This window comes from Dermacentor albipictus, chromosome 9 (assembly GCF_038994185.2).
Source record: "Dermacentor albipictus isolate Rhodes 1998 colony chromosome 9, USDA_Dalb.pri_finalv2, whole genome shotgun sequence".
In the NCBI taxonomy this organism is placed as follows: domain Eukaryota; kingdom Metazoa; phylum Arthropoda; class Arachnida; order Ixodida; family Ixodidae; genus Dermacentor; species Dermacentor albipictus.
Genome location: NC_091829.1, coordinates 97,304,348 through 97,320,668, shown reverse-complemented (window position 1 = coordinate 97,320,668; position 16,321 = coordinate 97,304,348). Strand labels below are relative to the sequence as shown.

The window sequence follows — 16,321 nt, the reverse complement described above, 5'->3', positions numbered from 1 at the left end:
ACATCGTTAAGGGTAAATCGTAACCTTTAGCCGACAAGGTACACATTTTGTTACGCGCACCCTATGATCACAACAAGTTTGTCAACAGATCCGTTGAGTTCTGCAGGAACACGCGACGTCTTTATCTAGGCAGTGTTGTGCGAGGAACCTTTCGGGCACGGCGCGCCTAAACCTTTCGATCGTCAGCGACGAGGAAATTTCAGCTGAGCTACCGCACATCAAGGGCAACCTTCTGAGTCGTGGTTGCTCTTAAGTGCAAACTAACGGATATCACAAAGTGCGCTCACCTGGGGCTTTAGCTTCTTCTTTCTGGTGACGATCTTGCGCAGACGTGGCAGGTAGTGCATGGCTGGCAGTAGAAAGAGCGTTAGCAGTGCGGAGCTCAGCAAATGCGCGACCGGACGCGAGCATGGATCTTCTTCTGCGCGTTCTCGCGGCTCGAGCAGCTTAACACCACGAGCGGCATTTCTTTTCATCTTCAAGCTGTGAGCACGATGGAACGTGCAGAGGCACTGCTGCACAGGAAGACAATTATTTACACTATTTACATATCTGTGCCCGTACTTATTGAAAACATTCAACGATAACTCCAACATTAAAGGATGTGCATCACTATCTTTAAGACTGAAAAACAAGAAGAAAAGATTGTGCGCTTATCCCATTTTTGGTTTTGCCGTCGAAACGCCAGTGGGCATCGCCTGTGGTCTTGGGGAAGAAAAAGGACGGAACCCCATGTTTCTGCGTCGATTATCGTCGACTGAACAAGATCACGAAGAAGGACGTATACCCCATTGCGCGGATAGACCCTGCAACCCAAAATACTTCTCGTCGATGGATTTTAAGACTGGCTACTGGCAAATAGAGGTCGAGAAGAGGTATCGAGAAAGAACCACCTGTTATATCGTGCATATTACTCAGTACGACAGGAATGGAGACATATTACTCATCCTCTGCGTTTATTCCCTCCTCTTTTTCCTCCCCCTTGGGCCGCTCCCAGAGCGCGCCTTATCATCGCGCTGCGGTAGGCAGCGACGCCTTATATAACATATCCCCTCGTGAAAAAAAAAATTGTCCGTTACTTCCTGATGTAGTCATGCAGCTCCTTTGGTGTCTTCTTGTTGCGGGCGCTTCTCCTCACGCGCTCTTCGCATCTTGGCAAATTACCTGAAGCTTGTTGCGTGCGCCCTGCAGCAGGTGGTTCAGGATTCACGGGTGCATTATCTGCGCTTGGTGTGCCAGGTTGTGACGAATGGCTCACAGCCGCACTAGTTGAGTGATCGGATGCCGGTGACCAGTTCATGACAGCAGTGGTACTTGATTTCATTCTGCTGATAGCTTCAGGGCGAACGGCCGCTAATTTGGAAGCATTCCACACCCGCCCATCTTCCAAGAGCTTAAGAGGTGGGTCCGCGCTTTCCAATAATTTTCTTGGGCGCAGAAAACTGTGAAGATAACTTCCCATGAACTGCAGGTAATTTAACCCGCACGTAGTCACCCACGGCGAAGTTGGGTTCCTTGGCACCGCGTTTTTGATCGGTGTAGCGCTTCGAAGTCATTTGCTTGTTCTTGATGCGCTCTCTCAACTGCTGTAGTGCCCTTAAAGGGTCATTGGTGAGACATTTGTCAGGAAATCCCACAATGTCAAGTCTGGTGCGAGGTTGGCGTCCATGAAGAATAATAGTCGGTGCAACACCAGTAGTCGCATGAGGCGTACAGCGATATGTTTGTAGGTAATCAAACATCGCTGTTCTTCTCTCACGACGTTCTAACAGGGCTAATTGAATATAGGACTTTAATACCCTGTTAAATCTTTCCACTAAACCGTTAGCTTGCGGGTAATACACAGAAGAGTAGTAATGGGTGATTTCGCGCTCTGTGAGAAAATCTTCGAAATTCACTGAAGAAAATTACGGTCCATAATCGGATACGATACCACGTGGATATCCTTCTCTTGCGAAAAGTTCAAGTAGGAATTTGGTCACTGTAGACGTGGTCGCATCGCGTACGAAAGTCACCTCTGGCCACTTGCTCTAATAATCAATAAGCGTAATGGCAAATCGACAGTCAGCTGGAGCTTGCGTGAAAGGTCCCACAATGTCGACAGCAACTTTGTCCCAGGCTTGCTCGGGAAGAGTGACGGGTTGCATTGGGGCTCCAGTTGTACGTGCTGATTTGTCACATGACTGGCAGGCTACACATGTGCGTACAGGTTCTTCAATGTGATTATCCATGCACGGCCACCAATATGACTCCCTAAGACGAGCTTTGGTACGACTAATTCCTGGGTGTGACTCATGAGCCAGATCCATAAGACGGCGGGTCAAAGCTGAAGGCACGACAATCCTGTCATCCGGCAAAGAATGTCCCTAACAACAGAGAGTTGAGATCGGACGTGAAAGTAAGGTAGCAGCTCTTTTGACAAGAATTTCTTGTCAGGCCAAGAAGTAGTGTTAAACTGCTTAACTTGAGAGATAGTCTGATGGGTGGCACTTGCTTCATGAAGCTCTTGCATGGTAACTACTGGGGACAAGAGACATATAAATTCTTCTTCGGGTGCATCATGGATGAAACTCTGCACGGGCAGCCGGGAGAGTGCGTCAGCCACGACGTTTTCGCTACCCTTCCTGTATTCCATGATGTAGTTGTAGCACATCAACCGTGATGACCAGCGCGCAATCCTTAACGGACGGTGACCTGTGCCTTTCGTTGAGAGGAGCGTATATAACCAAAGCAGCGTGATCTGTCCACAAGATGAAAGGTCGGCCCCACAGGTAAACGTGCCAGTGCTCGCAGGCCCAGACGCAGGCAAGGGCCTCACGTTCACCGACGGAGTACTTCCGTTCATGCAGTTGAAGAGTGCGTGAGGCGAACGTGACAGTTTGCAGTGCTGTTCCGTTATCCTGCTGCAGTACAGCACCCAATCCATATCCCGAGGCATCAGTTGTAACGTACACGGGTAACTGAGGATCAAAAAGGTGAAGAACTTCGCAAGATGTTATCAACGTTTTCAGCTGCTCCAAGCCGGTTTGGGCTGCCGCAGTCCAAGCGAAAGGCGCGTTTCTTCGAAGCAAAACACGCATTGGCTCCACAACATCAGAAAAATGCGGAATGAACTTGGAGTAGAAGCCTGCGAGTCCCAGCAGCGAGCGAAGTTCATTAATATTTGTAGGTGATGGTGCCTTTGTTATCGCCTCGATAGATGACATCAGTGGGAATAACCCTTTGGCGCTGACAACATGGCCTAGGAAAGTCAACTCTGTGACGTCAAAAACACGTTTATAGTTGAGCCTGAGGCCAGCGTCAGAGAGCCGTTTCAAAACAGTGCGCAAATTGACCAAGTGATCCTCTCTGGAGCGTCCGTACACGATTATGTCGTCAATGTAAAACAAGACGCATTTGCATCCTTGGAGGATCATATGCATCATCTTCTGAAACGCTGACGGTTCCGATGCCAGTCCGAAGCACACCCTCTTAAAGCGAAATAGTCCGTCGTGGGTTATAAACGTCGTAAGATCACGACTCTCTAGACTTAGTGGCAACTGATGGTATGCAGAAGCTAAATCTAGCTTGGAGAATCGCTATGCACCAGCCAAGCTGTTCAAAAGTTCCTCAGTTTGTGGCAGGGGAAAAATGTCCACTACTATAGCTTTGTTTGGCTCTCGTAGGTCTACGCACATGGGAATCGAGCCATCCTTTTTTCTGGCTACGACAATTGGCGAGACCCACTCTGAAGAATCGACGCGCTCAATGATGGCCTGAGCTTCTAATTTTTGTACTTCTGCCGAGACTTGCTCACGAATGACGACTGGTAGTCGTCTCAGTTTGCTGGCCACTGGTTGAACAGATGCGCGAACTCTGACCTTGTGAGTGAAACCTTTGACAGTTCCTAGCTGCTTTTCAAACAAGCGCTGGAACTCGCAACGTAATTCAGGAGGGAGCACAGGAGTTTCTTGCGTCATTAGCAGACACCTGAGAGGTGACCCTTGAATCTTCATATCCAGAGCCGTGATACCATATAAACCAAGAAGTGTTATTCCTCCCGACACAACGTAGAGAAGGACAGAAGTGCATCGGCCATGAAATGAAACTGGAGCAATGAAATATCCTTTTATAGGAATTGCTGACTTAGAATAATCGAGGAGCTGGACGGATGTTGATGTCAAAGGAAATACAGTATCGAAATGGCGTTGGTAAAGTTCTTCCGCTAGGATTGAAACCGATGATCCAGTGTCAATCAGGAACGACATGTCAATTCCTTCAATTTCCAGCACTGCATAAATTCCCTTCTTACGACTCCAGATGTGACAAACACTTATATGATCGTCCGTGTCAGCTGTATCTGCGTGGCCTTCCGTGACATGCTGAATTTTCTTTTCAGACTTTCGGGAAGACTTGCACACCTTTTCCACATGGCCAGTCTTTCCCCATCTGCGACACTTATGTGTCTTAGCGTTGCAGTGAGGGCTATTCGCCAGATGGTCCAAAGAGCCACAACGATAACATTCTTGCTCTTTCAGAGCTCGACGACTTTCAGTTGGCGTCTTATAGCACGTGCACGTGCCACAGTGCTTTTCTCTCATGTTTGACGTGTTTGTGTCTTTAACGTGATGCACTTGTGCTTCATGTCGTGCAAATTCTACCGCTTCTCGAGTCGCCTGATCATGCTGTCTCGCAATGGTAAGGGCCCGAGAAAGCGTAAGAGACTCTTCCAGTAAAAGACGTTCACGCAAGTATTCGCTAGTAGTTTTTTCTATAACCTGGTCGCGCATCATGTCGTCCGCCAAGTCACCGAAGTTGCACGCTCCTACGAGGCCTCGTAGCGCGGTCATGTAATCGAGCGCAGTCTCACCTGGGGCTTGTGCACGTCGACGGAAACGGTGACTCGCTGCGGTGACATTGACAGAGCTCTTGTAGTGACTTTCAAGTGTCGCAACAGCGCAGTCGAACTCATCTGGGGCAGGAGTCATCAACGTCCCTCCGGTGGCGCTCGAAGCCAAAAAGCGCGGGTCGTCCTCCGACGTGAGAGTATGGAAGATGCGTTGTCCTTCCAAGCCCAAGCAGTTGAGCAAAATCGCCTTCCGACGCATGGCAGGTAGGTCGGAGGCGCCCGACGCCACCATGTAGTTCTTGAACGCTTGAATCCATTGCTCCCATGGGATGACTGTGTCCCCACGTGATGACATGAATGGGGGTGGTGGTTGTAGCCCCGAAATACTCATCGTAGAGGATGCTATGCAGCAATCGACAGCACAGATGAAGAGCAAGCCGGTAGCACATGGGTTGTTAAATCCTCGTCGCCAATTATGTTATATCGTGCATATTACTATGCACGACAGGAATGGAGACATTACTCATCCTCTGCGTTTATTCCCTCCTCTTTTATGCGAAGCATACTAGCCGCACAACCACGCTCTTCCTTGCTGCGCCGCGCGCGGCCGCGTAGCTACCATATGACGTCATAACAGCTGCAAAAGCGGAGGCTCAAGTCTTGCGCTCGCCTGCGGTCGCACAGCCGGTGCTGCGGCCTAACTCCCGTTCCTCCCGCTAGGGCACTGGTGTCATAACAGCTGTATAGAAGAGCGGCGCACTCTCGTCGAGGCCAGCTGTATAGCGCGATGGCGGGAAAGGAAAGGGCCGCTCGTCAGACCGCAAAGCGCAAGTTACAAAGAGCCACGGAAACGGCCGAAGAACTAGAAGTTCGGCTTGCCAAGCGAAATGCACAGTACGCGGCTAAACAGCAGCGTTCCTCCACAGAGTCCGAGGTAAAGGATGAAGTTGCACAGTCTAGCCGAGCCAAATATAGCCAAGCAACAGCAGTTCACCAGACTAAACAGTGGTTCAAGAACTAAAATAAAGGCTAGTATGCTTCGCATCCTGGGCTTAACCTTAGCTAAGCCACATCCATTTTTTCCTCCCGCTTGGGCGGTTCCAAGCGCGCGCCTTCTCATGACGCTGCGTTAGGCAGCGACGCTTTATGTAACACCACCTTCATCACGCCAGGCGGCCTCTACGAGTTCAAGGTTAGGCCCTTCGGTCTGTGCTCGCCACCTGCAACCTTCCGGCGCGTGATCGACACGGCGTTCGCAGGATTGAAGTGGCAGACTTGTCCGGTCTACTTCGATGGCGTCGTCTTCTTCGCCGAGAATTTTGATGATCACCTTCGGTGGCTTGCGACAGTATTAGATGTCATCAAGTCATCAGGGCTCACTCTGAAGCGGGAAAAGTGCCGCTTCGCTTACGATGAGCTTCTGTTCCTAGGCCACGTCATCAGCAAATCTGGAGTCCACCCTGACCCGCAGAAGACAGCCGCAATCGCAAAGTTCCCGCAGCCCGTCGACAAGAAGACAGTGCGTGGATTCCTTGGCATATGTACCTACTACAGGCGCTTTATCCAGGACTTTTCACGCATCGCTGAGGCGCTGACACATCTCATTAAATCTGATGTCGAGTTCAAGTGTGAAATGCCACAGGCCGACGCATTTCAGGAACTCAAACGACGCGTGCAGTCGCCACCGAAATCCACACTGACGCCAGTAGCCTAGGCCTCGGTGCCTTCCTAGTCCAGAGGAAAGACCGACTTGAACGCGTTTACTATAGCCGGTCGCTGTCATGAGCTTAAGGCAATTATTCTAGAACTGAAGAAGAATGCCTCGCTATCATTTGGGCTACAGCAAAATCCGCCCTCACCTATATGGTAGGCCATTCAAAGTCGTCAGCGACCATCACGCGTTGTGTCAGCTAGCGAATTTACCCGCCCCTTCAGTACGCCTGGTGCTCTGGAGTCTCAGACTGCAAGAATATGACATCACTGTGATCTACAAGTACGGACAAAACACTCTGATGCAGACTGCCTATCACGCACCCCCACGGACCCGCCGCCGCAAGACGACGATGATGACGACGCCTTCCCTGGAATAATAAGCGCGGAAGACTTCGCTGAGCACCAACGAGCAGACCTGGGGCTAAAAGGACTCGTCAAGTGTTTGGAAGGGAACACCGACCTTGTACCTAAGGCATTTAAACGAGGATTATCTTCGTATTCGCTTCAAAACAACATACCTTTAAAGAAGGCCTTCTCACTAATCAGCACCAACTAGCTTCTTAGGGAGGTAGTGACACGTGTACTTGTTTATCGAATGACCGCGTTTCATCGTCTAACACCTGTTATCGCTCAGCGCAGGACGCGCCTGCATTTATCGAAAGTTTCTGTGATGTTATCGATGGCTCTATCCGCTGTCTCTTGTCGCCGAACCTTGTGTAATTTGATTTCCTGTATGCGCGGCGCCAATGGTGCGCGTGCAACTTTCTGGAAGATACGCGGGCCCCAGCAATTACTCTGGAACGTTCGATCGCTCATGCATAAAGGTTGACGCGCTTGACCCGCTGATAAATATTTCACAATCACCGACTGCGTTCGCAGCTATCGTTGTGCTTTGCGTGTAGCCTGTTTTCGAGGGCACAAATTCGCGCAATAAAACAATCGCTTAGCCATTCGCAGTTTTGCTGCTTTCTTCACCATCACTACCACGTGACAATAACCGGTGTCCGTATCTGCCTCAACGGGGCCCGATAACGCCAAGGCGTTTCACTCCTAAAGGCGAAGCTTAAGCGTGTTTAAAGCTTTCCTTCATCGATTGATACTGACGTTATACTAGGAATCCAGATGCTGCTAAACACGTTCTTTGTGTGACATTACTTTCTCTAACAAATGTGAATTCAAATTTAAGTGCGAACAAAGTTTCGTCAGGCGTGAATAAACGATGCACCTCCAATATGCTGGAATGGCTGGTAGACTGAACATTCAGTTTAACCACTAGCTTCAGACGATCCCGGAATAAGCAACAGCGGAATCACGTGACGTGCTTCGTAACAGTTGAACCTAGTGCGTTCACAATTGCATCGGTATTGAACATAAACATGCAAATAAAATCCAGAAACAACACAGTGTGTGACGCAGTTTGTTGTTTCGATGCACTTTTAACACAACTTTACAGAACAATGGCTCCCAATGAAAATAAAGGGGGTTTGGGAAACAGACAAGAAAGAATTAAAAGCAACAATCTAAATTCAGACTTAGTACTTCAAAATTGAGGCAACCAGTTGACATGGTCTGTATGACACTTTCATTACATCTAGACGTCATCTAGCATGCTTGCATGATGCGCGGCAATTGAAAACAACACGCCACAAAAGAGTTTACACAGCCAAGAGAGCGGCGAGTTAAACGTACATTACGCACACATTTGTGCACATTTCCAAACCGAAAGTCGGAAAGTCCATGTAGACTGCATTGGTTACAACACACAGTAGTGTAGGGTGTAGAGTGATGGCGAGTACTTGCAACCAAAGACCTTTGAAAACTCTTTCATATTTAGCTGCGGTAGGAAAAAGAAGATCGCAGATGCTGGTTGCTGGTTGCTGCTCCTTTCTAACACGGCACGACAGGACGCAGAAGCGTCTGAAGAATGTCTCCTGCACCGATTGCCATCGGCTTTTCCAATTCCTGATCGTTACACTTCGGTGGTACGTTTCTCTGAGAGCTTCGTAAGCGCTACGAGTACCATGGGACCAGACGTAGAACTCTGGATGATTATCGTTGCATGCGTAACGATGGGTTAAACTTGAAGCTGAAGACCCCCACGTGTCTACGCAGTGCTCGAAGCGGTGCAATGAAGTTTTTTGAAAGTACGCCCATGATGATGCGGTATTTTGAGGCAGCGCTCTCGGCAGAAGAGCTCAAGCGAGCAACACGCCTAGGGTTCCCATGATGAATTCGGGTAGAACATCGTCCACATACGCGATGGGTTCCCGTCGCATAAATGCTGGAACGATGACTGTCTTCGACAAGTTGTCGTAAAACAGCACAATGCCTTGGCGCGCTAGTTGGTGCGAATCCATGAATACTTTGTTTAGCGCAAAACAACAAACACAAGGAAGACGACAGGACAAGGCGCTACTCTCAACTGACATCATTTTATTGCGTCACTCCTTTATAGACACCTAAACATAGAGGAACATGCGCAGTGAGCACCATGCGGTGGAGCCACCAGCATCCGACCCCAAGAGCGCACTCATGCGACAGAATTCAAAAAACAAAATTCAGTGCTGTACAAGGTTAAGGAAGGCACACTAATGCACTGTGACCCCAATGAATGAATGAAAAATGCTTCCGATAGCTCTCGGGTGGTGGTGTCACGGCTCTTTTTCAAGATCCTGGTATCACGAAACATGGGTTTGCACAAGGATATTTTACAATGCTGAGCCAAATGGGAACCTGTGCCTGTCGGTATAGATCGCTCATGTCCTCTAAGGCGCTCGTTAACACAGCGGCCTGACTGCCCTACATGCACTTTGCCACATGACAAGGGAACCTTATAAACCACACCGACGCTGCAATCTACAAATTTCGCGTGGTTCTTTTCACAATCTGGTTTTTTACTTGTTTTAGAAACACGGCTGCACAACATTTACAGTTTTTGAGGAGCGGAAAACACTACCGGAATTTGGTATCTAGTGGCGTCATTCTTTAGATTGTGAGCCACTCTGTGGCAATACGGCACAACTTCAGGCCTCTTCTTTTGTGTGATGCAATTACTTTTGTGCCACTTCCCTTTCAGTTTCTGAAGTAATACCTCCGAGACTGACGTCCCCACCACACTTGGGTAACCAGCAGCCTGCACCCTATTTAACTGTGCAATAAAACTCAGGTTCGCAGAGTAATCACAAGATTTCATTAACGAGGAATCTAAACACATCAAAGCAATGGCGCGTTTCACAGTCTTTGAGTGCGCAGACGCGTAAGGTAAATGTTCCTTACGTGCACGTGGCGAGTACATCCAACAGGCGTGGCCTGTTTGTAAGGGTAGCTGCAAATCTAAAAACTGGAGTTCACCGTCCCTAGATAGCTGATGTGTGAAAGTTAAACCTTTGCCATTGTCATTGAGCAGAATTAAAATGTCAGCTACCATCATGGAGCATTCGTTGTTAGTCTGTTTTATCACAACAAGAAAATCGTCAACATATCTAAAAATTTGAACCGAGTCATTGTTTAAGGCACTCTTAAGAGCGCGGTCGACAAACGATAAAAAATATTACAAAGAGCAGGCACCACACATGAACCAATACACACACAATTTTTCTGGATAAAAAGGTTATTTTCGAACCCACCCGATAAAAGCTGGACTTAAATAAAATTCAAAAAGGGACATGAAAATTTCCGAAGACAACCCGGTCGCATTGCGAAAATCTACCTCGCCACTTTCTTCGATGCACATCATCACACTGCGAAATAGCGCTCATCATGCGGTATTGAACAGTAAAGATCTTCGACGTCAACAGAAAAAATGGCGGCTACTGAATGGTTGTCTTCCAGAAAGGAAACAACATCGAAAGAATCCTTTATGCCATAAGGATCGTCAATAGTTAAATGCTTCAACTGCTTTTGCAAAATTCGGCTAACCAAAACCTGCCAACTGTTGTTTTCACCGACTATTGTACGGAAAAGCACATCCGGTTTGTGCGTTTTTCGCAGTGAGAAACACCTCTAGAGCAAGTAGCTTACATTGTTTTACATCTTTCACAATCTCTGTGCGGCCTATATCTTCCAGCGAAATAATGGCTTTGCGTTTTACCTTCTGATCTTTCTCATATGCCAGAATGAAGTTCTTGTTCACAGCCTGAATGGCTTTTTTCTTAAAGACCGCAGACGAAGCTATCACAAAACCGCCCTCTTTGTCACTCAGTAAGAGCCGAAGTTCATTGTCTCTAAAGAAAGATACTGTCCTTTTGATCACAGCTGTCGAAGGTGGCGCGCTCCCGGCGACGGTCCTACGCAGGCAATCCACCCCATCGAGTAGGCACCGCTCCTGGTCCTCTAGTTCTCCTTTCCTTGCGATGCGCCTGTTCAAAGCCAGTAGCTCATGCGCAGGAATTCTGGGTTCCGTGCTATACTTCGTCCCATTCTTTAACAATGCAGCAACTGGCGGCAACTTCGTCAGGAAGCCTGACGTCACCGAGTACCTGGAAACCAGCGGTGACAGGTTGCGTTTTTTGCTTTCTGCGTGGGAGTCTTCGTTAATGAAATCTTGTCATCACTCTGCGAACCTGAGTTTCATTGCGCAGTTAAATAGGCTGCAGGCTGCTGGTTACCCAAGTGTGGTGGTGACGTCAGTCTCGGAGGTATTGCTTCAGAAACTGAAAGGGAAGCGGCACAAAAGTAACTGCAACACACAAAAGAAGAGGCCTGAAGTTGCGCCGTATTGCCACAGAGTAGCTCACAATCTAAAGAATGTCGCCACTAGATACCAAATTCCGGTAGTGTTTTCCGCTCCTCAGAAACTGTCAATGTTGTGCAGCCGTATTTCTAAAACAAGTAAAAAACCAGGTTGTGACAAGAACCACGTGAAGTTTGTAGAATGCAGCGTCAGTGTCGTTTATAAGATTCCCTTGTCATGTGGCAAAGTGTATGTAGGGCAGTCAGGCCGCTGTGTTAACGAGCGCCTAATAGAACATGAGCGATCCATATTAACAGGCACAGGTTCCCATTTGGCTCAGCATTGTAAAATATGCTTGTGCAAACCCATGTTTCGTGATACCACGATCTTGAAAAAGAGCCGTGACACCACTGCCCTAGAGCTATCGGAAGCATTTTTCATTCAGTCATTGGGGTCACAGTGCATTAGTGTGCCTTCCTTAGAACGACAGAAAGCTGAGCAAGTTGGTAAGGATTCATTATGCAAAAAAGAAGTCAGGCGTGCAGACAGGACACTTCTTTCCCCGGTCCTCGTGTTGTCCACTTCTCTACTCTTGTGTCCTGTCTGCACGCCTCACTTTTTTTTTGCACAATGCCTTCCTTAACCTTGTACAGCGCTGAATTTGGTTTTTTTTTAATTCTGTCGCATGAATGCGCTCTTGGGGTCAGATGTTGGTGGCTCCACCGCATGGTGCTCACTGCGCATGTTCCTCTAGTTTGAGCTGTCTATCAAGGAGCGACGCAATAAAATGATGTCAGTTGAGAGTAGCGCCTTGTCCTGTCGTCTTCCTTGTGTTTGTTGTTTTGCGCTAAGCAAAGTATTCATGTCGTAAAACACTTCTGTGCCACGAAGAAAAGCGTCGTCGATGCTGGCTTGGTGCACAGCAGAAGGGTCTTCGAGTAGGCTCTGTTGCTGCAGCTTGTTCAGTCTAATGAACAGGCTCGGAAACTTGCTGCTTACAGACGCTTCTGTGAGATTGTATGTGCGTGGTTTCTCGTTAAGAGACGATATGCGAAACTGATGTACACCTATTTCTTGAAGCCTCCTTCGAGCCTCGTCTCTCCTGAACTCGCTCATCCACGTGAACGCGCTGCCATCTGCGACCACCTCGCGCACATGCTGGAAAAGGCAACCGATAACAACGTAGCTGCTTTGTTCACAGAAAAGGTCACAGAAAAGGTCACTGAAAATGGTGGTTGTGGCCTTCCGCATCACGAGTCGACTCGCCTTGAGGCAAGGCAACACGACACGCTCCGTGTCCCTTGTGTTGAGCCGGCGCAGATAATCAAAACGCAGCGCGTCGAACACCTGGACGTACAGGTAGACTACACCGTAGTCTACGAGGTCCCTGAAGAAGTACATCAACTTTCGAATCACGCCGATGGCTACTATGGATATTACAGACCGGCTGCTAAGTTGGTTGGCGTCCGGTAAGTGGGAGTTTAGCATATCCAGCCATTCCCAACTACGAATGACAGTGCTCAAGTGCTGCTGGATGGCTGCACCCTCACGCTGCTCGTGAATCTCCCCCACCATGTGTCCTGCAAGCGATGCCCAAATTCAAGGACAAAGGTCAGGTTGGACTCACGGCCGTGGATGATAGATGACTCCCTCAGCACTTCCTCCAGATAGTCCTGCAGAGGCAACAAACGCTTCCTCGACGCACAACTTCTGCGAAAGCGTCTGACCACGCAAGATGCGTAGGAGCACTCCATCTGGGAATCTGCTGAGCCGTGAGTCGAGAACCGTGGTGATTCCGCGGGCCAACGAAAGTCCTAGGATATAGCATCCAACAGCCTTGAACGAGTAATGGCTTAGAAATTCTTGGTCGTATTCTCGAAAGGATAGCAACACTTCGCTCAAGGACACTTTCGGCGAGCTCAAAAAGCGTTCACACGAGCTGTAGAACTTTGCTGCGTATAAGAAGTCGGTCGAGACTGCTGTTTCTCTCCCCGCGCGTTTGAGGCTGGCATTCGCGTATCGCAGAAAACGTTCGATGCCGCTGTGGAGGAAGCTGGCGGAATCCCCGTGAATGCCTGTCCCATGACTCCCCTCCTAACGGTGACAGACCGGAACGTAAAAGTCCTTGCACGTTTCTTCACTGTAGTCGATCAGCGTTTCATTGTCGTGGACGGCTTGCTTGTAAGAGGCGGTATCGCACTCTCCAAGACTTGGGCCGTACGCCCTGAAAGAATGTTTTCGGCAGCATCATACCTTCCCTCACAGTAGGGACGCTTCCTGCATTCATGGAGACGATGTTGTCGTCAGAATGAACTGCGCTTTTAACAGAACGATAATTGTGAAAGACTTTCACTTCAGTGCTGATAAGAAGTCAGTTCTATGACGTGTTTGTTCTCACTGATAATGCAGGCTACAGCTGACGACGTTGCGTAAATATTAAAATTGACCAACATCCCTTTTGCTTTTAGTCTTCAACACTGACTTCGGCTACATTCTTCAGGCTTTCAGTTGGTGCCACCACAATCCGGAATCTTTTGTCAACACCTGAATCAATCATCAGCCAAACCAGGCTCATCTTTTCATCGATCGCACTGCTGCTTACTGCTGCAATCATCGCTGCGGGAATCCTATTTGTCCTCGCTCGCAGCTATATATGTTTCATCCGACCACGAGAACTGGCATGACGTAGTGCCCTTTGTCACGTACGCGCTCAACACCGGCAATGAGCCTTTCTTCCTGCTGTATGCACATCTACCCGGGTACATGATGAACACTGTTTTTTTTTTCCTTTCTGTAGCCACGAAAATCCCACTGTTACCGAGACCATTTGCCTTGCCGAAGAGGAACGTCGTAATGCTTGTTTACGCACTTTGGCATCGCAGGACAAATCGAAAACACGCTATGATATTCGCCACCGCCCGGTTTCCTATCGCCTTGGTGATTTAGTGTCGCTGTTGACGCCTGTACGGGAACGGGGACCACGCCAAAAGCTTTGTCCATCTACGACGGACCGTTTGTTTGTTGTTCTTAACAGACACACGGAGGTCGCGTGCTTCGCCTCACAGCAAGTGGTAGAAGAGCTGCCAAGAGCCATGCCCATGTGGCCAGCTTGAAATTTTTATCTTCAAGATAAATGGATTGACTCTCCCGGCGCGCTTGTCTCCTACGAGAGAAGTGAGCGCGCTTCCGGTCCCGTGTTGGAAAAAAGGAAGAGGCAATGTTGAGATCTTCAACATAATAATAACGGATAATAATAAGTCCTAATAACGGATTATTTATCTTTACGTACATCACTCACAACAAATAGTGGTACTAACCTTTTAGATACACTTCAATTTCTAGTGCCTGCCCACAGACATTTAATTAGATTAGTCTGGGTGCCTGGTTATAGAGGATTATACACGAACGAATTGCCTGACAGTCTCGCGAAGGCAGCCCTCAATGACCCCGTACTATCATTACTTCCTGCGATCGCTTACCGAATACAATATTTGAGGATATATGCAACTGCTCTAGGCTTTTTGAACCCGGCGATAGGAAATTTTTCAGAATGTCGACACTTCCTATTTCTTGGCACAAAAATTCCTTTAAAACCAGGAAAACTGAAGTACTTTAACCCAGTTACGCTGTCAAACACCATTTTATCAATTGTCCAATGCCAACCTTTATAGTCCCATGACTGGTCTGGCACACTTCGCTATGTAGCCATTCTGTGCAGTAGATGAGAAAATAAGTTATTTTTCCTATTTTACCGCCATTTTTCTTCGTTAAGGAAAAACAGTTTAGAACCGACGTTTACGCAAATCTGTTTAATTTTTTCCCATTGTCTGCTCAGCCGTCGAGGGATTCATAGTTGTTTCAAGGTGACTCTCTTAAGTTCTTGATACATAATATTTATCAATTTGCACATGAAACTTTTGCCAGTTTTTGGAAGACCACATCTTCCTAATAACATCCTAATCTTGGCCAATCTCTCGCCGTGGGTACGCGCCATCGAAAAAGGATATCCTGTCCTATCCAAACAGCTGGCCGCTCTTGAGCTCACCTTGGGGCCCGAAAATAAACAGCCCCCTTCAGATGTAAGTGTGATAAATGCTGTCCTTCGCGCGTAACAATAGATTAGCACAGCATATTTCACTGACGTTTCGGCTCGTGGACGAGACTTTGACAAAGGCCAGTCCGCCAGCCGACACGCCAGAGAAATATACAGAGCAAATCCAACGAACGCCACACTCTTTGTGTGTGTGTGCGTGCGTGCGTGTGTGTGTGTGTGTTTGTGTGTGTGCGTGTGTGTGTGTGTGTGTGTGTTTGTGTGTGTGTTTGTGTGTGTGTGTGTGTGTGCGTGCGCGTGTGTGTGTGTGTGCGTGTGTGTGTGTGCGTGTGTGTGTGTGTGTGTGTGTGTGTGTGTGTGTGTGTGTGTTCCACCAAAGACGATGATGTTCCTCCTGATTCTGTTCTACCAATTTTCTCTTCCATCCTTAAAGGAACCCTGAAATGATTTTCCCGATTTTTCACAAACGCATTCAGTTATTAGGATTGCCTGTTTTGGTGAAGAAGTGGTGCACTTGAGTGCTCCGTGTAACGCATCTAATTTACTATAAGGTTTTAAAATGTGCATCGCTACTGATCGCAGCATGCCGCGCGACTTAGTATTCAGCCGCCCCTGAACAAGTGACGCGAGGTGATTATAATATGACGCTAGTAGGGCGAGCTACCCGATTTGCTGCCCAGGGCGCGTCATCTATCATTTTTCCAGCTTTATGGTGAACGAATGTCGTTCGTAATAGCCCAAATGTTAGTTAATTTCTCTCCATGAAAAAGAAAGTAGCAGAAAGAGAATGTGCAAGCAGAATTGATCACTGCACTCAAGAATATCCTGCACACGGCAATTGTCGCCTCCTTGTGTTCCAACGTGCTGCGTATTGTTGCGAGTCTGTGTTGGTCTCGATCTGCCTTTTCGCCAACAACGTGGTTCATCCTTGCGTTGTGGGGTTCAAACGTAGCGATCGGCGACATGTGAAGCTGCGACATCGTGTCCCTCTGCAAGGCAAACATGCGGGCGGAATGGCTGCAGCGCTGGTTGTCTGTATCCAATCGACAGCAGCATC

The 16,321-nt window shown here is 48.2% G+C and overlaps 1 protein-coding gene across 4 annotated transcripts in view; it reads right to left on the bottom strand.

Annotated features, from left to right (window-relative positions):
* LOC139049542 (neprilysin-1-like) overlaps positions 1 to 16,321 on the bottom strand; it is a 120,681-nt gene that overhangs the window by 42,037 nt on the left and 62,323 nt on the right. The window contains exon 1 of one of the 4 annotated variants that reach the window (XM_070525086.1): positions 288 to 422. The exons of the other annotated variants lie outside the window; for them this stretch is intronic. Coding sequence (XP_070381187.1) covers positions 288 to 347 — 60 coding nt within the window. The 5' untranslated portion in view covers positions 348 to 422. Of the gene's footprint in view, positions 1 to 287; positions 423 to 16,321 lie in introns of those variants that run through there. 4 annotated transcript variants of the gene reach the window in all.